General features: G+C 45.9%; 1 protein-coding gene across 1 annotated transcript; it reads left to right on the forward strand.

The window, feature by feature from the left end:
• Positions 1-170: 170 nt before the first annotated feature.
• On the forward strand, positions 171-24,483 carry RIPK4 (receptor interacting serine/threonine kinase 4). Its single transcript, XM_059467032.1, has 8 exons — positions 171-370; positions 9,410-9,701; positions 17,551-17,699; positions 18,434-18,483; positions 19,502-19,660; positions 20,537-20,643; positions 21,158-21,410; positions 22,359-24,483. The coding sequence occupies exons 1-8, from the start codon at positions 177-179 to the stop codon at positions 23,534-23,536; spliced, it is 2,382 nt and encodes a 793-aa protein (XP_059323015.1). The 5' UTR covers positions 171-176; the 3' UTR covers positions 23,537-24,483.
• The last annotated feature ends 1,082 nt before the right edge of the window (positions 24,484-25,565 follow it).

Consider the following 25,565-nt stretch of genomic DNA (forward strand, 5'->3'; position numbering starts at 1 on the left):
AGCCCAGAACTGCCCCTCTGCTCCGTCCCGGGACAGCAGAAGGAGCCGTGCAGGGCCCACCCACGGGCCCTGCCCAGGAAGTGACGGCAGCCGGGGCACACCTGAGTCACTCACCTGGGCGGCAGCGGCGGCGCTGCGCTCCGCGGGCCGGGCGGCTCCGGGCACACAGCGCGGCCATGGCGAGGGACACAGCGGGCCACGGTGGCTCCCCCTGGGCCATGGGGCTGCTCAGAACCTTCGAGGAGAGCGAGTTCAGCAGCTGGGAGAAGATCGGCTCCGGGGGGTTCGGGCAGGTGTACAAGGTGCGGCATCTCCACTGGAAGACGTGGCTCGCCATCAAGTGTTCGCCCAGCCTGCATGTGGATGAGAAGTAAGGGGAGAAAAGGGAATGGGGATATTGTGGGGACGAGGGATTATTCCCAAAGAGGCGCTCCGAGCCCTCGGTCACCCCGCGGATGCGCGGCCGGGGAGCTGCGGGGCGAGCGAGCGCTCCCGGTGTGCAGCCCTGCCCGTGTCACAACCAGCGGCAGGAACCATGGAATACCCCAAATATCCTGAATTTAGGGGCCCAGATGTCCTGCCTGTTCGCTGGGATGCATGAAATATCCCAAATGTCCTGCGTGTTCCCTGGGAAGCATGGAATACCCCAAATGTCCTGCGTGTTCCCTAGGATGCATGAAATATCCCAAATGTGCTGCCTGGTCCCTAGGATGGATGAAATATCCCAAATTTCCTGCGTGTTCTCTGGGATGCATGAAATACCCCAGATGTCCTGCGTGTTCCCCGAGATGCGTGAAATACCCCAAATGTTCTGCGTGTTCCCTAGGAACAATGAAATATCCCAAATGTTCTGCGTGTTCCGTGGGATGCATGAAATATCCCAAACGTCCTGCTGGTTCTCTGGGATGCAAGAAATACCCCAAATATTCTGCGTGTTCCCTAGGAACAATAAAATATCCCAAATATCCTGCCGGTTCCCTGGGAACCGTGAAATATCCCAAATGTCCTGTGTGTTCCCTGGGAACCATTAAACACCCCAAATGCGTGTTCCCTGGTATGCACGAAACACCCCAAATGTCCTGCGTGTTCCCTAGGAACAATTAAGTACCCCAAATGTCCTGCGGGTTCCCTGGGCACTATGGAGTGCCCCGAATGTCCTGCCGGTTCCCTGGGAACCCTGAACCGCCCCAGTGTCCCGCCTGTCCCTCGGAGCTGTGCGGAAAGCATTCCTGCCCTGCCCGGCTCTGCGTGTGCCGGCTTGCACCGACCCGCTGCGGCCCCAGCAGGCGCCGACCGCGCCGGGATGGGATGGGATGGGATGGGATGGGATGGGATGGGAAGGGCAGGGCAGGAGGATTGGGAATGTGTCTGGGATGCAGGGGCTTGGATAGAGCCAGGCCTGGCTGCCAGGTGCAGGAGTTGTGGCCGATGTGGTTGGGGTGTTGGGGTGCGGGCGTGGAGCCGCGGGTTCGGTGTCTTTGGGGCGCTGAAAGGAGCCGGGCTGGGCAATGTGTCCGGCCCCAGGGCAGGGGCAGCGCTTGTCCGTGTGTCTGTCTGCTCCAGGTGAGGCCGTGCAGGTGTGCTGCAGTGCGGGTGAAGGTGCCCCACGGCGGGACTCCGCTGCCCTCTGTCACTCGGTGAGGACGATGGGCTGTGCTGCTCTCACGGTGTCATTGCAGAGTCACAGATGGGTTTGGGTTGGGAAAGACCTTCAAGCTCATCCCCTGCCATGACCAGGGACACTTTCCACTGTCCCAGGTTGCTCCAAACCCCATCCAAGGTGCCCTTGAGCACCTCCAGGGACGGGAGCTATCGAGGGCAGATCTCCTTTCCAGGAGGGGAAGGCTGTCAGGTGCAGCTTTAGGAACATCTCTGTGTTGTAGGGACAGAGGTGGCTTCAGCCTCTGTGCACAGGGAGGTGAATACCCCCAAGTTGTGGTCCTGGAGCTTTCCCAGCTCCACTTGATCTCTGGGATCTCCACCAGCTCACAAGCTGATTCTGCAGTTCAGTTTTTGAGACGTGGGTTGGCTCAGTCACAAAAGGTTTCCTGTTGGTGCCTTTCCTGCAGAAGGAGGGAGATCAGCTAGGCAAAGACTGAAAACATTTGTAAACCCATCTTCTGCAGGATTTCTGGGGTATTGAGCATCTTTTCCAGTATCTGAATTGCTGACTTTGCAGTAGCCATAGGACATTAAATTTCATTAAATGTCCTTTGGAGAGGGAGAGTTTACGATAAGCACAGGGTAACTGTGCTGTCTGTGAATAAAATGGAAAAGACCTTGAAGTTGCACAGTGTATTTTATTGTGCTAATCTGCAAGCCCCCTACTATTAAAACCTCAAAGGAGATTTCAGGCTTGATGCTTATTGATCAAAATAGTACCGTGGCTGATTAATTTTGAAGTTAGGATTAAAACATGTCTGAAAAATAAGCTAGAACTTTTCATTTGTAGTGTACATCCAGAAATTTACTCTGAAAGTTAATTTCCACTCTGAGAAAAAGGATGCTGTCACCTATTTTAATATGACTAGTAATTAATTTTATTATTTATTTATTAGTTTAATATTTAATAATTTGTTTTGAGATTTGCTATCAGACCTCTATATTAATATGTACCACGTGCAGTAGAGAGCCACCTGTCCCTCCGTGGCTGTGAGGTGTGCAAATGCTGGAAGACCGTACAAACATGCAGCTCACTAAGCAAAAAATGCCCTCAGAATTTGGGAACTTTGAGGCCATAGGGCTCCTGCAGCTTCTGATTGATTTTAATAAACCCCTCCTTGAAGCACTAATTTATTTTACTGCAGAATCTGTGCTTCAGATGCTTGAGGAGAGCATTGGTAAGAAATCGGAGTGTCCCTGGCCTTTGAAAGAGCTGCCCCTGCTAAGTAAATGTAAACTGATTTTTAAAATATTTTTTTAAATTTCTCCTTTGATTCTTGGGCTGTTCTATCAAACTCCTTTCAGGAGATGGTTGTGCTGAGACTTTTTACCCAAAACTTTTCTAATAAACTTGTGCTATTCAAATGGTGGGGTGAGGGGCACAGACAGAACCAAGCACAGCCTCTTCAGCTGGCAGGCTGCAACAAGCCTGTGTAATTAGATTGTTAATCCAGGAGATTAACTTGACTAGCTGTTTCTTGGAACCCTGTGAAGAGTTAGAAGAATTGCCAGTGGTATCAGAAACATTAAGTGAAAAGCACAGAGGCTTTTTCTGATGTATTTATTTGGTACCACATTAAAACCCCGTTTGTAATGGCTTGGTGGTGGTAATACCCTGTGGAGTCTCTCTTGCCGTGTTTCTGCAGACAGGGAGAGATTTGGAGTAATTCCCTCGGCAATTATCACATCACAGAGCCAAGTGGCCTCAAGGAGAAGAAAAACTGAATGTAGAGCCAGCAGTGCTTTTTACCTTTAAGCCCAAGCCCTCTCAGACAACCCAGCCAAATTCCATTGCTAACACCTTATTTTAAGATCCCACTTTCCTGAGATCTCCTTTCTCTCCTGGGACTCAGGATGCTCTCAGTATGGGGAGGTTCAAGGTAAATCTGAAAAAAAGAATTTTGTGACCCAGAAGTGTGGAGGAGCCTCTCCCGCAGGACTTGCAGTGGAAGTCTCTTCTCTTTATCCGTGTGGTCTGGAGAAAAACAGCGGCAAAATCAACAAAATCCTTTGTTGATTTCTTCTGCTGGACATAAACGTGCTGAGTGTAAGGTGTAACATTTCCTGGAGAGGGATCTTTACTGGAGGTGTTGGCCATGGGGTGACTACAGGCTGTGGAGGTGGAAAAAAATTCTTGATTAGGAAAAAAAAACACCCAAAAAAACAAGCAAAGCCCTACATATTTCTCCTTCTGCACATCCTGGATTTGGGAATGGAGCAGGACTTTGAAGTTGAGGAGGTTTTAGAATTGCCTTGCTGGTAGTAGAGGCTGCATTTATTTGGGTGAATGAATGTCTCTTCTGTGTAGGGAGAACTTAAGAGTCACCTTGTGCTCCTTAAAGAGCTGGGGAGAGCCTGGCTGTCCTGTAATCCTCTGGTACCAGAACTGCACAGATCTGTTAGCAGGGCTGCCATCTGTTAAACCTGAAAAAAGAGATTTTCTTCCTTTTTCCCACCCTCCCCCCCCCCCCCCCCCCCCCCCAATACTCTGCCCTGACCACACAGTGCTTTTTTTCTTCTCATATTCACATTTTTCTCTGCAAGTCAGCAGTGTGGAAATTGTTAAATATGAGCCCTGCAGAGCAGAGGCCACTGTGTGCTCTCAAAACCTCTGCCGTGATGCAGGGGAGAGGAATTCTGAGGATATTCAGGGGTGGTGTAATTTGATGGACCCCCACCTGCACCACCAGGACTTTGTGAAGAGGGAGCTGAAATTCCTGACTGCAGAGCAGGGCTGGATCTCCCCTGGCTGCTCTGTGTCTGGAGGTGCCTCACACAAATGGCCCCAATTACAATTTTTTTGAGCTTCTCTGGAGCAATTTTTGAGCTTCTCTGGAGCAACTTTCAACTGCTCTGTCTCAGACTGCATTAGGGAAATGCAGTGGTGGTGGTGGGGGAATATAAAACTGCAAGGACTGCCTGGTGAGTCTAAGGTTGTAGTTTTACAGCAGTGTTATCTCTAGGGCACGAAGATTGGATCCATGCAAATGCAGGCCCAGCTGTAATTCCTGCTGTTCCTGTGGCAGGGTTTGTGGGACTGGGGCAGTGGGCAAGAGGAGGCCCTTGTGTCTGCAGGAGCATCCAAGGAATGCAGCCCTGTCTGTCTGATGTGGAGTGGGAGCAGACAGCTCTTTGGAGGGCTCCCATTCATGTAATATTTCTAATTGCTTTGGAAGTGACTGATCTGTGCTGACTTTTGTGACAGAGATGCTCTTTTGGCACTGGAGCCAGTGCTGGAGCTCTTGATGTGTGGGCCCCTGTCTCCTGCTACTATTTACAGGAGAAAGTGTGTTGCAGCCCATCATTTACATGACCTCAGCTGTCCTGGGTGTAACATTTTCTTTTTTTCTTTTTTCTTTTTTCTTTTTTTTTTCTTTTTTTCTTTTTTTTTTTCTTATTTTTTCTTTTTTTTTTCTTTTTTCTTTTTTTTTTTTTCTTTTTTTTTCTTTTTTTCTTTTTTTCCCCTTTTTTCTTTTTTTCTTTTTTCTTTTTTTATTCATTTTCTTTTTTCTCTCTTTTTCTCTTTTTCCCTTTTCCTTTTTCCCCTTTCCTTTTTCCTTCTCCTTTTCCCTTTTTCCCTTTCCCCCTTTTTGCCTTTTTTCCTTTTTCTCTCTTTCTTTTCTTTTTTCTCTTTTTCCTTTTTCTTTTTCCTTTCCCCCCTTTTTGTCCATTTTTCATTGTCCAATTTTTCCCCGCCCCTTCTTTTCCCCCTGTTCTTTCTGTTCCCCCCTTCTTTTCCCCCCTTTTCCCTCTTCTTTCCTCCTCTTTCCCCCTTCTTTTCCCTTTTTTCTTTTTCCTTTATTACAATAAAATTAGGATACCCCACTGCAGCGAGAGGGGAGCGGAGCCGAGCCTCCTAGAAAAAATAATCCCAACTCTTTACCCGCGTGGCTACAAAATAAAATCTAGGCTTAAACCTACAGCTCTGGGCTGAGAAACCCCAGCAGGAGCTTTGCTTTTCCTTCCCTTTGGATAACTCGGGATGACTCCTGAGCTCAGAGTACCGGAGCAGTCCCATCCCCATCCCCGCTGCATCCTTTGATGCGCGGGATGCGCTCCGGGGGCCGCGCTCAGTGTTGGGGCTCCAGGACTACCTCATTCTGTGCCCAGCGCCGGTGGCATCCTCAGGGCAAAGGGGAGGGAGGGGAGAGACCTTTGATCTGTGCCTGCTGCAGGAGATCTTGCCTTAACCAGCTGTTGGTGTTAGTGGCGTTCATGCGAGCGCGCTCCTAATGACTGCTCTGGCTCCCTTCGCTGCTTTTGTCTTTTCTGCTTTCAGAAGGTGACAGGGTCCTTTGGAAAGATGCTTGGAAGCGGTGCCAGGCCTCTGGCTGGTTTGGTTTTGAGTGCTCTGGGTATGGGAAATGCTAAGGGTGGTGGTAATTGTTGCATGGGGGCTTTAAACAGGTAAATTACATGGAGGGCACTCGCCTGTTATTCTGTTAATTCACTCAATGAACTGGATCTGGCCCAAGCAGAAATGGAGTTTTTTGAAAAACATTATTTTGGGTGGTAATTGTTGCAAGGGGGCTTTAAACAGGTAAATTACATAGAAGGCACTCGCCTGTTATTCTCTTAATTCACTCAATGAACTGGATATGGTCCAAGCAGAAATGGAGCTTTTTTTAAAAACCATTATTTTTATGAAAGAAAAAATTCTGGGTTTTTTTCTTCTTTCCCTTTCTGCTTTCAGAAGGTGACAGGGGTCCTTTTGACAGCTGTGCCAGGCCTCTGGCTGATGGGGTTTTGAGTGCTCTGGGTATGGGAGAGTGCTAAGGGTGGTTGCATAGTGGGGTTTATTTAAACAGGCAAATTACACAGAGGGCACTCGCCTGTTATTCTGTTAATTCACTCAATGAACTGGATCTGGCCCAAGCAGAAATGGAGTTTTTTAAAAAACATTATTTTGGGTGGTAATTGTTGCATGGGGGCTTTAAAAAGGCAAATTACACACAGGGCACTTGCCTGTTATTCTGTTAATTCACTCAATGAACTGGATATGGTTCAAGCAGAAATGGAGCTTTTTAAAAAAAAATTATTTTAATGAAACAGAAAATTCTGGTTTTTTTTCTTCTTTCCCTTTCTGCTTTCAGAAGATGACAGGGGTGCTTTGGTGCTTGAACGCTGTGCCAGGCCTCTGGCTGGTTCAGTTTTGAATGCTCTGGGTATGGGAAAGTGCTAAGGGTGGTAATTGTTGCATGGGGGCTTTAAACAGCTAAATTACATAGAGGGCACTCACCTGTTATTCTCTTAATTCACTCCAGTCCAAGCAGAAATGGAGCTTTTTTTTAAAAAAGCCATTATTTTAATGGAACAGAAAATTCAGGTTTTTTAGAAAACGCCCCATTTCCAGCAGCCAATCTGTGCTTTCGGCGATGCTCTCTGAGGCTGTTGCTAGCCTGAGAACCTGAGTCTGGTGGCTCTTGTCAGACCTTGGCTGTTGCTGGGCTCTTGCTTTGCCTGGGAGGGCTCAGACAGGTATTTTACATCCCTGACTCCAGCTCAGGTGAATTATGCTGGCTCTGCGTGTGGCTTGGGGGCAAGGAGTTGGTTGTGTTATTCATGGGCGCTCCCTTCCAGCGTGCCAAAGAGCAAACTGGGGACTTGTCTGCAAAGGCAATTATTTCACAAGAGAGTTGCTGTAGGGAGCAGCAGGAGCCAACATGGTTAATGGAAAAGATTTCTCTTATCTTTTTTGTTTCTCTCTCTGTGCAACATGGTTAATGGAAAAGATTTCTGTTTCTCCCTCTGTGTGTATGTCCCTCTTTAAGCCATTTTTAAGCCTGATCTTGCCTCTGAAATGGGTTTGCTGCTCCTGGCTGGGTCCTGGTGGGAAATGTTACCTGCAGCAGGTGAAGAGCAGATGACATTGCCAGCCTTGGGGAGTGCCCTGCTGCCCAGTCTGAGAGCTAAATGACAGCTCCCAAAATCTGAGAGTCCCTCACAGGCTGTGCTTCAGCTTCTTCCAGGTCATCCAGGCATTGGGGGACGCATAAGAAGAGAAAACTTGGCTGTGTGCAGGCTGGATTTAGTGTTTTCTCTTTTTAGAAGTGCACAATGCTACTAGCTGGCCTTGGATTTGAAATTTTAAAACCAAAACCAAAAGAGGTTTGATTGAGCTGAGGTTCTACCATGAGGCTCCCACAGTGGTAACTGGCATCACTTGTTGGTGGCACACAGCACAAACTTTGTCCTTTTACTTCAGGTACTGTTGTCCATTAGACAGTGTGCACATCTTTGGGGGCATTGCAGGAGCTGTAATAAGAGAGGGTCTGCTCAGGAAATTTTACCTGTCTGACTTCCCTGTGCCCTCTTCTGTGAATCTGTGGCAGCAGCAGTGATGTGTCAGTGCCCAAAGCTGCTCTGGGCAGGGTTCATAATCACTGATAATGCAGTTTTTACATATTGAGGGGTCTTTAAAACATCAAGTGTGGCCCCTTTTTGTGGGCACAGCCAGCCCCTTGTCTCCTCTTTCCAATCTGTGGGCTGCTGCACAAGGCTGTGAGTGAGGTGCAGAAGAAAAGCACAGCAATTAAGGGTCCTGCCCTGGGTGGCTGCAGCTGGGACTGAGTAACACTTACCCCTGTGCAGGGTCAGGCTGGAGTGACCTGTAAACAACCTGGGGTGCTCATTACAGCTGCCAGGCCCAGGCCTGTTACATCACTGAAAATGGTGAGCTGGGAGATTTAGGCACCTGCTGGAGCTCAGTGAGTGCAGTTTTGGGCTTGTCAGAGCTGTATTTTGGGGAGGCTTTTGTTGTGTTGTGTCCCCCTGGTTACAGCCAGCAGTTTGCTCCCCTCAGTGGTGGGTCCAAGGATTCCTCTCCCAAGGTTTGGGTTTGTGAGCACTCAGGATGCACCAGCAGGGCTGGTGAAGAGATGCTGTCTGGCTTCTCTTCTGATTAACACAGCCTTGTGACTCACCAAAAGTTAATTACTTCAGCCCAAGGAGCTCCAGCAGTGTAAAGCTGGGCTCTAAGTGTATCATCCTCCTTCTAAGCAGCACAGCACGACCATCAGAGCAGGGAGATGGGCTATTCACACTGTAGATGTGTAGGGCTCACCTGTGCTCCTGCAGCTGGGAGCTGCCTACGGTCCTAGCTGAGACAGAGACAATACAAAGCAACACACTCCATTTCCAGAAGGCTTCAAACTGTTTTAAATTTTTATTCTCTTAATTCACTCAATGAACTGGATCTGGTCCAAGCAGAAATTGAGCTTTTTTTAAAAAAATGTTATTTTATGAAACAGAAAATTGTGTTTTTTTAGAAAATGCTCCACTAATAATTAATTTTTATTATAGCATGCATGCTTTTTGTACATTCTTACAAAACTCATAAGTTTACACTTTACTCATTGCTCATAAGAGACAAACCAAGTGCTCATTGGAATAGGCAGTTGCAAGTTTCTCTTATTTATCCTTCTTTCTTTCCTGGTTTCTATGTCAATGACCTTGGTAGAAAATTCTTTCGGGGGTAAACATGGATCCTCTTATCAAACTTCTCTCTGGCTCACAGGAGTTGCTGTAAAACCTCTTCCTTCCACAGCCAACCACTGAAAGCATAAAACCCCAAATTGGTAAATATGGAAATACACCTGGGAAAGATGTTCAGGCTGGTGAGATGCAGCGTGGGTCAGCCAGGGGATGATGTGAAATGTGTGTTGGGTTTTATAGGAAATATTTGGTGCTGTTTGGCTTGAGGAGAAGCAGCTGCTCCATCCTTCACCTCCCTCTCTCTTCCACCCAGGGAGCGCATGGAGTTACTGGAAGAAGCCAGGAAGATGGAAATGGCAAAGTTTCGCTACATCCTCCCTGTCTATGGCATCTGCAGAGAGCCAGTGGGCCTGGTGATGGAATACATGGAGACAGGGTCCCTGGAGAAGCTGCTGGCCTCCGAGCCCCTGCCCTGGGAGCTGCGCTTCCGCATCATCCACGAGACCGCGGTGGGCATGAACTTCCTGCACTGCATGTCCCCTCCCCTGCTCCACCTGGACCTCAAGCCTGCAAACATCCTGCTGGATGCCCACTACCACGTCAAGGTATGCACTGGATGCTCTGTGCCAGGGTGTCCAAGCTTTGGATGGTCCCCCAGGTGCAAAAAGACTCAGAGAAAGCAGCAGCGTTCCTTTGGAATTAGAGAAATGCTCACTGAGCCAACACCTCTGATTCCCATGTTAAAATCCATCCAGATAGAGCTCTTAAAGAAATGCACCTGGTTTATGCACCATTTAATGCATTTTATTTTAGTCCATAAATAGAGGTGTGGTTAGGGAAGTTGTGAGAAAACCCCTGAAATTTTAGAAGGATGCAGGTCAGGAAATGCATCTCTTAACTGCATTCAAGAACTCAGGAACTCTGGTTCGGAGACCTAATGGGTCCTGCTACAAATTTCTTTGAGAACAGAGGGAGAAAAATGGTGTGAACCTCTAAATAATCTTTGCCACTTCCACAGTTGCCACAATTGCCTTGTTCTGGGTCTTTGTCTGCAGCACAAAATGCACAGATCTCATTTACAGCTATAGCCTGGAGAAGCCTTCCCAGAGGCAGCTCATTTTCATTTGCTCAGGGCATGTACAGTGAGGAAGGATCTCTGTCCTGACTGTTCATGCATGCCAGAGGTCACTGGAAGGAATTTCTTTTGTGGCTGTAACAGCATGAAATTATTTTCGTTATCCATTTCCAGAGTAAACAGGCAAACTTGTTAGCCTTCTCTGCTGGAGGTTCTGTGGTCAGCTGGACCAAGGAGGTTGTGCTTCCTTCCTCAACTTTCTTTTTAGAGAGCACAGAGACTGAAATACATTTTTTTCCCTCTTTTCTTTTTGTGTTCAATTTTTTTTTTTTAGCAGTGCCATAATCCATCTGCTCCCTGTTCTCCTGGCCCCCTCACTGATCAAGTGCCTTTGGTCTTCCCTGTATCATTCTAAAAATGAAGTTTTCATTAAATAAAGACAGATTTCCTGGTGTCATGGTAGGGTTGGAGCCTTAAGAGGTGTGTTCCACTAATGAAGCCACACTTGTGACGGTCTCAGCTTTTTTACTAGGCCTCTTAGTCATTTATTTCTTAGAAGGATTTTCTTTCTGAGGTAGGAGGCATCTGCAGGTGGTCATGCTATTATGACCATAACATCAGGATTTCAACTGTTGAAAGCCTGTTCTCACACAATAGCGCTGAGAGACCTTTGCTAAGTATTTATTTACTTAAAAGTTCATGCTTGCTTGCATAACTTCTTAAATTCCTGATTCTTGACTCATCCATGAGCCCAGATAGCAAGGCTGTGTTTTTCTCACTGCTTCAGGAGGTTGAAGTGCCTGATGCACAGCCCATATCTGGGTGGTGATGTAACACGAGGGGGCAAAGTGCAAAATGTCCAAAAATAGAAAAGTCTCTGGTGAGGTCATTGCTGACATCCCTGATGTGCTTCTACACAAAACACATCGAGGTCTTCAGATCCTTTCCATGGAGTCCAGAAAGGAATGGTGTAATCCAAACCTTTTCCAGCCAGCAGTCTTCTACATCCACAGGCATCTTGGAAAGCCCTCCAAGAAGCAGAGCAGGCACAGGAATCCATATGCAGAATGAGAGATGCACATATTCTGTGAGGCGCCTTCCCTTTAAAAATGTGGCCCCGAACCTTCTTTTTGTGTGACCTGAAATTTACAATTAAACTTCAGACCCTGCAGCTTGATTTAATGTGCATTTTCTTGCTGGAAGGCTAATGGGAGCTGCTGATTGAAGTGTTTTTAAGTGTCAGCATTAATTTAGTATGTGACCTGTCCCTAATAGAGTCCTAAGGTGAGCGAAGAGACGTTGCAGACTGCAAAAGAAGAGTTTGTAGGTAGGGAGGACTTTACAAACTGTTTGCCCTTGAGCCAGGAAGCAGTCAGTCTTCCAGAGGAGAGCCCTGGAAATGCTGCTGTGCCATCCTGCAGTTAAATGCAAACACACCCTGCTCCTTTTACGAGTGCTGTGATCACTGCAAAGCCCTGAGTGAGGCTGGTGACTCAGGCAGTGCTGCTGAGCAGAACTTATCATCAAGTGGGTGCCTCCATATCATAAAGCCTGGCCATTACATAAGCCTGGGCTGAATTGGGAGGATAATTAGGAGGATGGGCAGGGATACAGATAGACAGATATTGACTTTACCAAAGGCACATTGGGGGATTCCCTGGTGATTTTAAGTGTTTGTGTGTAACGTGTGGAGAGAAAGGTTTGCTGGTTTTTGGAAGGTGGATGAATCCATCCTCCCTTGTGAATTGGTGCTGGGAGCTCCCTTCCCTGCCATGTCCTGCTCCATCTTGTTTGCCTTAAACACTGTGCTTTCCTTGGCAGGATTATTCCATACCCAGGCAGGCTTTGTTTTCCTCCATGCCAGCCTTTTTCTCTTATTCGCACCACCAAGATCCTCCCTCGCCCCTTTCTCCAGTCTTCCTCATATCCAGTCTTCCTCATATCCCATCTTCCAATATTTACACGCTGTCTGACATCTATTTCTTTGCTCACCCACATCTTTTGAGCTTATTCCTCAGCTCTGCTGCCCTCCACACACTCTCTGGATGTGTCCCTTGAGCTGCTGTGGTGTGGCAATCGCTGGCACGGGGGAAGCAATGCCACATTCCAGCGCTGCCCTCGTGGGCTGGGAGTTTGCTCCTTCCCTGCTGCAATGTGATCTCTCTGCAGGGCCCTGGGTAGGAGAATAAACACCCCACCACGTGCAGAAATCTCATGCCCAGCTTGTTGCCGGCTGCCATGCCCTCGTGATCTCTGTTGCTGCTTCACAGCTCTCCTGTCTTCCAAAATCTCGTGGTCAAGAGTGTTACTTTTTATTCAGGTGTTAAAAATTAAGCCAACCTGCAGCTTAATACTTTTGGGGGAAAACATTATTTTTAAGCTCTTGTTTCTCTCACTATCCAGCCTGGGTTTTTGCAACTCCTCGTCTTGTCGTATATATATATATATATGTACAGATACACACAGATACATACATGTGTGGGTTCATGTACACACAGAGACAAGCCTGACGAGCTGTTTTTCATCTCCTACATTTTGGTTTTAAGGAACTTGAAGGAGAACAAGCTGCTGTCAGCTGTGCACTGCTTTAAGCTCTCTGTAGTTGCTTTTGTCCCCTCCCCAGTTCTCCAGTTTAAAGCAATGTGAAATTTGCTGCTGTGTTGTACTGTGCTGATGGTCTTGCCTCTGTGGTCTTCACTTTTATTTGCTTCAGCTGCAAAATTTCTGAGAATGGAGTTAGAAGCAGCCTAGTCAGATGGCAGATTTCATGATCAGAAAGCTTCTTCATGTAGGTTGTTAACTGTAGGTCCAAGCAATACCCAGAGGCCAGGCTGGTAAAGAGCAGTTGTCTCTTTATTAGACTGCCTGATGTAGGTGGCACAGCCACTTTATCAGCTGCAATTGCTCTCCTGTTATTACAGATGAGGAGAGCCTTTGTTTTGTGTGTCCCTTCTGCTTGTTTCCTACCCTGCCTGATCAATGTTTCCATGCAGGGCTGTTGTTGCATGGCTCTTTAATCCCAACCAACAAAGCTGGTTTGCACCTTGATCAATTAATTCTCTGATCGATCTGATTGTGGTGGTAGGGGAGGGAACAAAACCATCCCTATTACAGTAATGAAGATTCAGGATGGATTAAAATGGGTGTTTGGCTTTGGGTTGTTTGTGGTGCTTCTGAAAAGAGCATTACAAATGTCCCACCTGAAACTGGTTTGGAGGAGTTAAAAGTTTCAGGGAAGGTTGGAAAAGGATGGAAATACAATCTGTTTCAAAAAAGTTTATTTTAGAAGCTAACTGAAGTGCATTCATTAAAAAAACCCTATTCATAAAGACGTAAGTTTGAAGTGCACATTGTGTTGGTATTTGGAATTCATTTTTAGTCATAATTTTTAGTAATCCAAATCTGTGACCTGTGCAAATTGCTTAAAAATTTCAGTCAGTTTTAAAGAACAAAAAATGTAACTGCCTTTCCCCCTACCCCCAGAAAAAACAAACAAAGGAAACATCCCTGCCACCAGACACCCTAATAACCCACAGACAAATATGGGGCGATTCTCAATATCCAAGTGCAGAGACTTCGTACAGAGACAAATACTGCATGTTGGAGCACAGATTAAAAATTAATCCAGTGGATTTGATGCAGAAAACCTTTTAGTGAACTCTGTCCCTGAGTCCATTGCAGTGGGTTCTTGAGTTTTGCTTGCAGAAAAATTACATAAAGCATCAGGAGCTAAGTGCACAGTTCAGGACATCAGGAGGTGAGAGCAGAGTTCAGGGCAGCCTGTCAGGGGAAAAAAAAGCACTTTCCAAGCACTCATTCCTGGGAGCTAGATCCTTGCAGTGCTTGACTGTAGTAGCTGTTGTGGTTATGTGAGTGTATCTTCTAGTTTTCAAAAAAAAAAAATTACATTACAAAGTAGAAAAAAATTATAAAAATAATCTAAAACTTTGCAAGTGAGCGTTTTTGTACAAACTAGAATGGACAGATCCACGAATGGCAGAAGCAGAGAAAGTCTTGCGTGCACTGAGTTGAAAAACAAACTGAACTAAAAATAAAAACAAATAAATAGAAATCTTCAGATCTTGGAGCCCTTCAGTAGAGCGAGCGTTGCTGGAAGTGGGCAGGAGAACACGTGCAGCTCCTGTCCCAGCTCAGTGCTCACGTGTTGGCTCTCATACAGCCCTTGGAGGAGCAGAGCTGCCTGAACATGAACAGCCCAGAGCCTGCGTGGGCTCTGGCCAAGGCTCCTTCCCCTTCTCCCAGCGCCCGCTGTGGGTTTTGTGTGGAGCCTCCGTGTCTCCCCTGCTGCTGCCACGTGTGCTTTTCATGGGACCCACCTGAAATCACTGATGTTGGTGCCTCAGGTTTTAGGTTTTATATGTTTCAGATTCTGTGCTGCTTTAGTGTGTGGGTCTGGGCTTCGTATAAGGGAATGGTGAGCTCTGTGCACAGAGCAGGGAGACAAAACAATTCCTGCTCCAGCTGGGCACCAAGGACAAATGACCCAAATCTCAGGCCCAAGAGCATAAACCATGTAGACCCAAAAGAGAAAAACAAGCAGCATGGGACTGCATAACCTAAAGCTGGAATTGGACAATGAATTTAAAAATGCAAATGAAGCAGAACTGATCAAAGTGAGAGACCCCGTGCCTGGTCGTGCATTTTGTGGCCATTTTGGTTCATTTTGGGTTCATTTTGGGGCCATTTTGGTTCATCTTGGGTGCAACCCTGGCTGGGCTCTGGTGCTGCCCAAGGTGCATCCATTGAGGAAATCCTTTTAATAAATCCCTGCTTTATTCTTTAGCTCTGTCCAGTCTCTGTTCTAGGTCAGCCTACACAAGGCATCAATGTGAAGGAGCAAGATTGTGGATTCCCTTGGAATTTAGGGGAAGGGCAGAGCCTGGGGTGGGCTGCAGGGACCAGCAAGGATGTGGAGGAAGGAGTGCGGAAGGGTGCTCCACTTTCACTGCCTCCCCCAGCCAGGGAGTTGCAGAACGAGGTGCCTGGCAAGCAATTTAAAGGCAAACCAGGCGAGTTAAATGGCTGCATCTTCCACCCACTGCACAGTTCCCACTGGTGTTTAAAGAGCCTGCATGGCTAAATACACCCCATGTAGTGTGGAAAATTCGCCCTAGAGGAACTAATAAAAGCCACAAAAAGCTGTCTGCAGAATGTTGCTGTTTTGTTGCAGCCTGCAAGATAACAATTCCTCAATTTCCAGTGCTTTCTCCTGCAGAATTTGGTATGATCGAAGCCCTGCTGTACAGGTGATTATTGACATAACACCCAGTCCTTCACACTAGGTAGGGACAGATCCACAAGGTGATGTTCTTGCTAGCCCAGGGAGGGTGTATGCTATATAACTTAGCTGTTTCTTAGTTTGTAGGGTGATTTTTTTCCTGTCTGGAGTGCTCAGCTCTGCCTTAGCCCCCAGCCTTAGATTCACACCGTAGCTGGTGGCTCCAAACACAGGGGTGTCACCCTGCTGTCTGCATTTCATCTTCATTTCTTAACTCAGGCAGTAGGAAACACACCATTGTTTAGACAAAGAGGGAGGTGTGTGGCTTTAATTATGCCTGGATTTCTTGAGGTGTACACAAGCCTGTGCCTCACGTTAATCAAAGGAAAGCAGCGCTTCGGATGCGTTCAGACTTGCAGGGTTCAGTTCATTTATGAACCTGACACCACAGCCTGCCTTGGTGCTGGGCTTGGGCTTTTGTTCTCCTGTGGAGCACCAAGTGCCCCAGACTCACGCAGGATTTCCTGTGGTGGTCAGTTTGGCTCTCCCCAGGGTGACCTGGTGTGTGGACAAGGTTTCTTGCTGCTTTCCTGGGCTCTAATGCTTGGCTTAGTGAGAAATCCAGCAATCCCTCTCTTGAGAGTGTAGCTCCACAAGGATGAGAAACTATTCCTCCAGATAACTTTGCTTTTTCCCCTTTTTCCCCCCTCTTTTATTTTTTTCCCTTGTGTGTGGTTTTTTGTTTTTTTTTTGTTCTCAAGTCATTCCCACATTACCCTACAGATCAAAGAGGGACAACAGCTTGGACATACCAGTGTTTTAGGGTGCAGGACTTCTCCAGCCCCTTCAGCTCTGCTGAGCTCTTTGTCCATGGGAGAAGTTCTTGCTGAAGCTGTGTGGGTTGCTTTGTTTGTTTTATGGCAAAGGGAGATTCCTTGCATGGCTGTGTGATGTGCGTGTTCTCCAGGAGGCTGAAGCTGGCAGCAGTGTTCTCCCTTTCCAGTAATGGACACATGTTACAACTGGTTTTGTGGTATCTTTAGAGAGAAACTTCTCAAAGTGTGCCTATGAAAAAAAAAAAAAAAAAAAAAAAAAAAAAAAAAAAAAAAGCAAAGCTTTTTTTTAATTATGCTTGTTGTTTTGAGGGAAAACTTTCTCAAAGGAGAAGCTGTGAAGATCAAAAGGGGAATGAGTCATTGAAAAACCTGAGTATTTATTAGATAAAAGGAATGTATAAGTTAGGGGGAGGGGGAGTCTTATCTGACTTGTAGACAAAAATCAGTGGGCTCAGTGGTCCAAAAAGACTTGACTTTTCTTGAAATTACCACTTGGCATAATAGACATTTTTGTCCAGTGGGAAATAAGTAAGACAAAGGAAATTCCTGCCCTATCTGTTTGCTTGATGATTGGTATGCCTTTGAGAGCAAATGAATGCATATTTGCCTGACACTTCAAATTAAAGTGGAGGTGTGTCCTTTTTATAAACTTGCTGTCACTTGTTGTGCTCATTTCAGCTGTGCTCCCTGTGTCACTGCACCAACTTGCTGTATCTCCTGGCTGCCAAAAAGAGTTCCCAGTGTGGCTTTTTGGAGTGTGTGTGTTTCCATTTGGGTTTTTGTAGCACTTGGTGGCTCTGCTGTTGGGCTTGGTGCTCATTGGCACGGTCAGCTTAGCAGGGATACCTGAAAGGGCGATTCTTCAGAGTTCATTGCAGAGCCAGGGCATTTAAACACCTCATAGAATGTGAGGTTATGTAGGGAAAGGGGGTGGCAGGGCCAATAATTACATTAAAGTAGTTTGCAGTAGCTAAATTCGACTGGTTTAAATTACAATAAATTGTCTTGACTGTTTGTTGTGTTTGCTATGTAATGGGCTGGCATGCTGCTGCTTGCAAGAACTGCTTGCCTTTATTTTTTTTTCCTTCTTCTTTTAGCTTAACCATAAAGAAAAGCCTACCATAGCATTATGCTTCCAGAGATGTTTTATTGGCTTAATATTTCTGAACAGCCCTTCACTGTATTTGTTGGGTGATCCTGTTGCATCTGTTGTTCTTTGCAGAAAATATTTTGTGAGCACCTTGAAGGTCTGATGGCACCATGCACTTTTCTCACCTTCTTCCTCCTCCATTTTTTTCCTTCAGATTTCTGACTTTGGGCTTGCAAAGTGCAATGGCTTGTCCCATTCCCATGACATCAGCATGGATGGCTTGTGTGGCACCATTGCCTATCTGCCTCCAGAGCGCATCAAGGAGAAAAACAGGTGTTTTGACACCAAACATGATGTGTACAGGTCAGTGAACTATGAAAACACCTAAATGCTATTTTAGTAACCCTGTAAAATGAACCCTTTTTTAAAGCATGAAGCCCCTAAATCCAATTTGAGCCTCGTCTTGAAATGTGTCATATTTTCTTTGGGTTTTGCAAAGTCTTTGTAGGGTAGAGGCCTTTTAAAAACTGCAGGTGATCCTGGGTCTTGAAATCATTTGTTGGCAGTGGGAGGCACTCTGCCCACCTTTAATTTCCCTTCTAAAGGTACATCCTGACCTACTTTTTGAGTCTGTGACAAAATTCTGAGTTATCTTCAGTGGATTTCATCACTAGGTCTTTGGATCTTCTTTCATGGCAAGATTATTAGGAAAAGGAACTCACAGCTTTAGATTAAAAAGATATCTCTTCTTCTAAATTAAATTGATTTATTTAAAGTCATCTTGCAGGGCAGAAACATTAAATTAAACCCACTGTAATGCTTTCTCTGATTTTGTCTGGGTGGATGTGGAGTGGTTGGTAAATGCTACCAAGGACTTGGCAGCCTCCAGCAAGTCCCTGTGTTTGCTGCCTCAGGTTCCTCTGTGCCAAAGCCAGACTTTGAAATCATGGTTCTTAGCTTCATTCCTCTGTGTGTGCGTTCATCAGCTGAATTAGGTGCAAAAGGGATAAGGAAAATAAATTACACTTTGGTGAGACTTTTTGGTTAAAAAAATTTCTAGAATTTTGTTTTTTACCTTTTAAAATTTTTTTTGGTAGCTTTTCCATCGTGGTTTGGGGAGTTCTTACACAGAAGAAGCCTTTTGCAGGTAAGTTATGTGTTATCTTGGATATTTTTTTCCTTTTTCCCATTAATAAGCACACTTTTTGCCCCACCAACCCTAGATTTTTGTGCATGACCTCCAAATTCTGACAGTCTTGAGTGGTAGAGACTTTTAAGCTCTCAAATTCTGATCACAAGCTTAAATTCTCCTTTGTCCTGTGTCATGAAAACAGAACCTGTATTGCTGCAGAGACCCTTGTCTGCACATTTCTGCTTCTGCTGGGGTTTGCTGCACAGCTCCAGATCAGTGTGTGGCAAAGCCACCTTGGCAGGCAGCTCTGCTGTTGTTCAGAGGCAGCTCCTCTGTAGAGAGGTTCTGTAGTTTATTTGTAGATTGTGGGTACAGATTTCTTCCTTAAAAAAAAAAAAAAAGGAAAGAAAAGAAAAGCTGTCTGTGAGAATAAGCCTTGTTCCACCCCACAGTAAATGCACCTCAAGAGGCAGCTGTTTATTCTTTATGACTTTCCTGTGTCTGTGACTGGCCTATGTATAGCAAACATGTCCCAGCAAGTTCCAGTCACTATTAGTTTTTCTCCCAGTGAGGGATTCCTTTTAGCCCAGTGATTGATTTACCGGCAGGAGCTGCATTGCTGCACCTCTTGATTTGTGTTCTTCCTTCACCTTTATGAATAGTTCAGGTACCTGGTCTAAATAAAACCTGAGGTTCGTTTTCTTACAGCAGATATGGAAATCCAAAGAGAAGTAGCAAAGAACTTTTTGAGGGTTTTTTTCCCTTTTGTTCTTTATCTTTAATGGGTGGAAAAAGAACAGTCACTCACTGAAAATTGTTTTATAAATGATACATGAGAAGCAGTTGTTACTGCATTAAAAAATATCTTGTTGGAGAAGACAACCAACAATTTTTCCCCCTATTGATAAGAAATCTAGAAAAAAAAAAAGTGTGAAAACAAATTTTCAGCTTAATGCACTCTTAATAGTCTTGGAAAAAAGAGAAGTTATTCCTTTTGCTGGGCCATCTAAATCTGTGTGCTTTTGCTTTGCAGAGGAAAACAACATTTTACATATTATGGTAAAAGTAGTTAAAGGGCACCGCCCAGAGCTACCTGCTGTTTCCAAATCCAGACCTCAGTCATGTAATAACTTGATCAAACTGATGCAAAAATGTTGGCAAGATGATCCTGGTGAACGGCCAACATTTCAAGGTAAGATTTCCTCTTAACTTGGCTGCCCATTTATTCTGCTGTGAGTCACATTATTGCTCAGGACTCTGCTAATCCTTGGGGTAAAGGCTGAGAAGCTCTGTGACAGAGTAAATAGAGCACATTGTGTGGTGGAGACAATGATACAGGCCACTTAGTCATTTGTGGAGGAAGGGATTATCTGAGGACATGTCTGACCATGATGGTGTTATGTAAACACGCCAGGAATAAGCCTTGCACTGAGCCATTGGTCCATTGAGCCAGAAATGATGTTGATTTCTGATAGTGAGTGTCAGGACATAAGCCAAGCTGGAGCTGGTGTGGTTTGCAGTGTACCAAAGCGTTGAAGGACCTGGCTCTTGGAATTTGTACATTGAGAAACTGAATTATTTTCTTGTATTGAAACAGTTTGTACAGTCACTTTTCTGCCAGTAAAAGGTCTGAACTTGTCCAAAGCACCTGTTATGAATTCAAGTGTGCAGAGGAATGTAGCTTCATTTAGAAGAATGGGAGAGATTTGCCTCTTCCCTCTCCTCCTGCTCAAACAAGGAATGAGGACTGAAGGGATGAGGGATTCCATCTTTAAAAAAACCATATCTAAATCTGCCAGCAGTACAGTGGTTCCTATTTCCCAGTCCTGCAGTGTGGGCCCTGTGTAACACCAGCCTGTTGTGACTGAAAATGAATTGTTTGGGCAGCCCTGTGTGCCCTTGGCTTGGCTGCACATTTGTGCCCACTGGAATGGTCAGCACTGGAGTTCTTCTCCCTCAGCAGCTCAGAGATTTTACGTTCAGTTGATAGAGAAAGGCAGCAGGGCATCTCAGAAACTCTCCTTCTGAAAAAACCAAACACTAAAACCTTCTTTTATTTTCTTTAAAGAAATCACTTCAGAAACAGAGGCCCTTTGTGAAAAACCAGAAGATGACACAAAGGAGATGATAACTCAGGACCTGGACACCAAGAATGCCCCAGAGCAGCAGCCTGAGGTATTTTCTCTTTCACTTCTTGTTCAAACTTGCAGGGTTTTGGGAGGAACAGGCTCCTTTATGACCTGGAAGATTCCAAGCAACCTTCTTTTTGCTGCTTTTGAGCATCACCTTACCTGATGGAAATGGGTCTTGGTGAAGGACTGGGATGCACAAATGACAGCAGGGGCATGGACCAGCTCAGGAAAGCCTCAGGGCAGAACCAGATGACAAGTGCATCTTATTCTGTGGAGGGAGAGCAGGACAGTTAGGAAATAAAGGCTGGAACTGTGTGGGTGTGACTGATCTTAAAACCATCATAGACAGAAGAGCCACAAGGCTTTAGTGGCTCTGTGAATAGTGATGGAAACTGCCCTCCTGCTTCTGAAAAAATTCAGTGACTTTTTATTCGTAGGTTTCATTTAATACTAACAGTGTTTAAATGCTACCTGCAAACCAACAAATTTATGCTTCTTCTGTAGGGCTCAGTTTTGTTTGCTGACCTTTCTAAAATGCTTGTGTGCTTCTCTTGAAGGGGATTTGTGCACTATCCCAGAAGAAACAGGAGCCTGCTCTACCATCAGTTAAGGATTACAGTCTCTCAGAGCTGTTGTCCCAGCTGGATTCGGGGATTTCGCAGACGATGGAAGGCCCTGAGGAGCTCAGCCGCAGCTCTTCTGAGTCCAAACTTGCCTCCAGTGACAAGAGGCTTTCAGGAGTTTCATCTGTAGATTCAGCTTTTTCATCCAGAGGATCTCTTTCCCTTTCCTTTGAACGGGAGAGTTCAGGTAATGGTCAAGTTTTCCTTTGTAGTTGTTTGGATTGGGGCATGGGAGTCAATGGGCTGGAGAGTAGAATAACATTCTGGAAATTACTGTTAGCCTTGCTTTCTCTTGCTGTCAGCAATACAGATTCGTTTACTGGAGGTAGTTATTTAAAAGGAAAAAAATAAAAACAAAACAAAACAAACCTATGTGGTTCCCAAACATGATCTAATGAGAAATAATAAATCTCATTTAGTTTTGTAAAGGAGTAAACTCCCATTAAAGCAATTACAGAATCAGTCATGTAGAGGTTGGTTGGAAGGGAGGTCACTACTAGTCCAGCATCCTGCTTGACATGGGATTAAAGCCACTTGCCCAGTCAGGTCACCTGAGTTTGTGGCTTTTTCAGTTATACTAAGCCTAAACCTCAAGACTTTAGTTTTTGAGAGGACTCAAGCCACCTTCTCAGCAGCCCCTGGGGCCATTGTGATAAAGACCCCCTCACTTTTACTTTTCATTCCAGGGCTGCAAACCCCAGACATCTGTTTTCCAGTGAGGTAAACAATGGTTAGTGCAGGGAGATCAACCACAACATCCTTTGGTCTTCATGCCACAACAAAGGGACTTAGTGGGGGCCCAAATCTGACCTGAAAATGTTCTGGGACTCCTGTGGAGCAAGGGGTATGAATTGCTGTGCAGGCAGCTCATTGCTGGGGGTGTATAGTTTGATGGGTGTCAGAATTGTGGTATTGTCTTTTCTATAGAATCTTAGAACAGTTTGGGTTGGAATGGACATTTAATGAGCATGGACATCTTCAAATAGCTCAAGCTGAATGTGTTCAGGGATGGGAAATCCACCACCTCTCTGGGCTTTGGGCAGCCTGTTCCAGTGTTTCACCACCATGGTAAAAATGGTAATCATGATAAAATGTTTTTCATGGTAAAAAAATTTTCTTCCTTGTATCCATTTAGATATTGGTACCACAGACATACAGAAGAGGAAGCTAACGGAGGCGATTTTATCCGGAGATACCAGCAAGCTGATGAAGATCCTCCAGCCTCAAGATGTTGATATTGTTTTAGATGGGAACTCCAGCCTTCTGCACTTGGCTGTTGAAGCAGGTCAAGAAGAATGTGTCAAATGGCTCCTGCTGTACAATGCCAACCCTAACCTCACCAACAAGAAAGGGTCCACCCCTCTTCACATAGCCATTGAGAAGAGATTTAAAAGCATTGTGGAACTGATTATGGCCAGGAAAATCAACGTCAATGCCAAAGACGAGGACCAGTGGACCGCTCTCCACTTTGCTGCCCAGAACGGGGATGACTTCAGCACCAAAATGCTGCTTGACAAGAACGCGTCCTTAAACGAGGTGGATTTTGAGGGCAGAGCCCCCATCCACATAGCCTGCCAGTACGGCCAGGAGAACATCGTGCGCATCCTGCTGAGGAGAGGCGTCAACGTCAACATCAAGGGCAAGGACGACTGGGTGCCCCTTCACTACGCCGCCTGGCAGGGCCACCTGCCCATCGTGAAGCTGCTGGCCAAGCAGCGCGGCGCCGACGTCAACGTGCAGACCGTGGATGGGAGGACCTCGCTGCACCTGGCCGCCCAGCGGGGTCACTACCGCGTGGCCCGGCTCCTCATCGACCTGGAGTCGGACGTCAACGTGCGCAACGGGCTCCTGCAGACGGCTCTGCACATCGCCGCTGAGACCGGCCACACCAGCACCTCCAGGCTGCTCCTCAAGCACGGGGCAGACATGGAGGCCGCCACGGCTGAGGGATACACGGCCCTGCACTTGGCGTCGCGCAGCGGCCACTTGGCCACGACGAAGCTGCTGATGGATGAGAGGGCCAGCGTGCTAGCCAGAGGGCCTTTAAACAGGACAGCACTGCACCTTGCCGCAGAAAACGGGCACTCTGAGGTGGTGGAAGAACTTGTCAGTGCGGAGAATATCGATATTTCTGACAGCGAGGGGTTCACGGCTCTGCACCTGGCCGCGCGAGGGGGGCACGCCAAAGCGGTGGAGGTTCTCCTCAAGCACGGGGCCCACACTGACATGCCGAGACCCAAGGGTCAGGCCCTGCTCCCTCCTGCTCAGCACAGCAGGAATAGCTCGCTCACGGTGTTGTTAAGTGACACTTAAGCCAAAGGTGCCCAGTGGTGCTTTTTTACCTGGTGTGAGGAGGCTGCTGGAGCTCAGGGCCTTCTCCAGCCATGCAGGGATGCGCTCACCAGCGGTGGCAGGTGATGGACTGAGGTGTTTGAGTGGGACTGAGACCAGGTACTGGAGTCTGCCGCGGTCTGTGTCACTCATTCCATGCCTGCCCACCCTGCCTGGATCCGGACATTCCCCTCCCCAAGGACATTGTGAGAGAAGGATGCAACTTGTGTGCTCTCCCTGCTTTTTTTTTTTTTCTTATGTGCCAAACTAATTTAAGAACTAACATTATGCTTTTTTTTATTTTCATCAAAGCAAAAAGAAAAAAAAAAAAAGATGGCATAGATTTGTGGTTCATTGATATTTTGGGCTGAAAGCCACCAGTGTAGAATAAGCACAACAGCAGTCTGCTGGAAAATAATGCAGGAGTTGAGGAAAGGGCTGTTTAAGGTACAGTTAATCACATTTCTGCTACGTTTTTTTAATGGAGACATTGATTACAGATTTCTACATACTCAAAGTTTATGAGGCAGACTTAATAACAAGGCAGGATTCCAAAAAAAATTAAGCAGAAGTAAAAGCTCAACACTGCTGTCTTCATGTACAGTACTCCCTTGTAAGTATCCTGAGATCAGTAAACTGGATTGGGTGCTTAGTGGTTTGTCTTAAATGAGCAAGTAAAGAGCTGAAATTCATACTGGACTGGAACTGGATGGTCTGTTCTAACACCATTGTACCAATTTGTAAAACACTGTTTGGAGAGGTTGATAGAATTGATATACTGTGTATATAGGATTTCTACCTGTTGTACGCTTTTTTCTACTGAAGAAAATAGATTGCTTAGAGTGGGTATGTTTTAATACACCTTTTAATTTCACTCTTTTCGAAGTACAAATGTGGCCTGTTATTAATAAAAAAATTGTGTTCCACAACTTTGTCTGTATTTTGGGGTTGATAAAGCAACTGAAAACCCATTGACCAACAACAGCAGAACACAAATATCATGTGTTTAGTGATCATAGAATGGGTTAGAAGGGACCTTAAAGAGCCCCTGATCTGAGCAGGGACACCTTCCACTAGATCAGGCTGCTCAGAGCTCCATCCAGCCTTGTCTTGAATCATGCTGAAGCCCAAACTGTTGACATGTAAGGCTGCCCTCGGTTTTACATTCCCTACAGCTTTACAGAAAGCCAGGAGCTTGCAGGAATGGGAGGTGTTTGTTATTTACAGAACAAAATTGTAGAATAAAGCCTCACCTAGCCTAATCTTTATGCATGCAACAGATTGATGTACAACTGGGATGGTTTCCTCTTATGCTGTAGCTGTTAGTGGGGAATGAAATGGTATTAAAAAGTAGATGGTGAAGCCATGCTCATGCCACTACATGGAGGTTACAAAGCAATGCCACTCTTAGCAGAGCATGGCAGTCCCAGCAAGCTCCTAAAGGTGCTGACAGTGGAACTTCTCACTCAACAAACAACTGTCATCTTTCTGCTTCCTTCCACTTCTTTGGAGACCAGTAAGGTGGCCATTTTTCATTAAGCTGTGCTTAATCACTGTCTCAATATAGCAAATTCAACCACAGACCCCTTGGTGTCTCAAGCTTAAACACTTGGCTTAGTCTAGTACACACCATTCCCTTCTATTTCCTAGTCTCCTGAACAGTGAGATTAAAGATACTTAAATCCCAGTGCTTGCCTGAAGTGCAAAAGAGCTGTAAGATCAGGTAACAGCAGTCTTGCACCTCCTAATAAAGGTGGTTAACACCAGCAAGGCAAAGGGAAAGTACACTTATAAAATGCTTTTAAAACAGCTCAAACACTGCTTCGCCAGTGCATTCCTTCAGTGCCTAATAATAATAGTACATTAGCTTCTAATTAAACATGAGGCCACACTCATGAGTCTTTATTTCCATGCTGTCTTTCGCAATAACAGGCACCAGCTATGCATTACAGGGAAGGCAACACAGCTGGCACTAGACAAAAAAAACCAAAGGATTGCAATGACATGCTGC

This window comes from Ammospiza nelsoni, chromosome 2 (assembly GCF_027579445.1).
Source record: "Ammospiza nelsoni isolate bAmmNel1 chromosome 2, bAmmNel1.pri, whole genome shotgun sequence".
NCBI classification, from domain to species: domain Eukaryota; kingdom Metazoa; phylum Chordata; class Aves; order Passeriformes; family Passerellidae; genus Ammospiza; species Ammospiza nelsoni.

What these genes read in the sequence shown, in the direction of transcription:
- RIPK4 (XM_059467032.1), top strand. Translation starts at nt 177, where the DNA reads ATGGCGAGGGACACAGCGGGCCACGGTGGCTCCCCCTGGGCCATGGGG. An exon ending in ACAGAAGAAGCCTTTTGCAG is followed by an intron (nt 18,484 to 19,501) that starts GTAAGTTATGTG and finishes TTTGCTTTGCAG; the next exon opens with AGGAAAACAACATTTTACAT. An exon ending in TGAACGGCCAACATTTCAAG is followed by an intron (nt 19,661 to 20,536) that starts GTAAGATTTCCT and finishes TTTTCTTTAAAG; the next exon opens with AAATCACTTCAGAAACAGAG.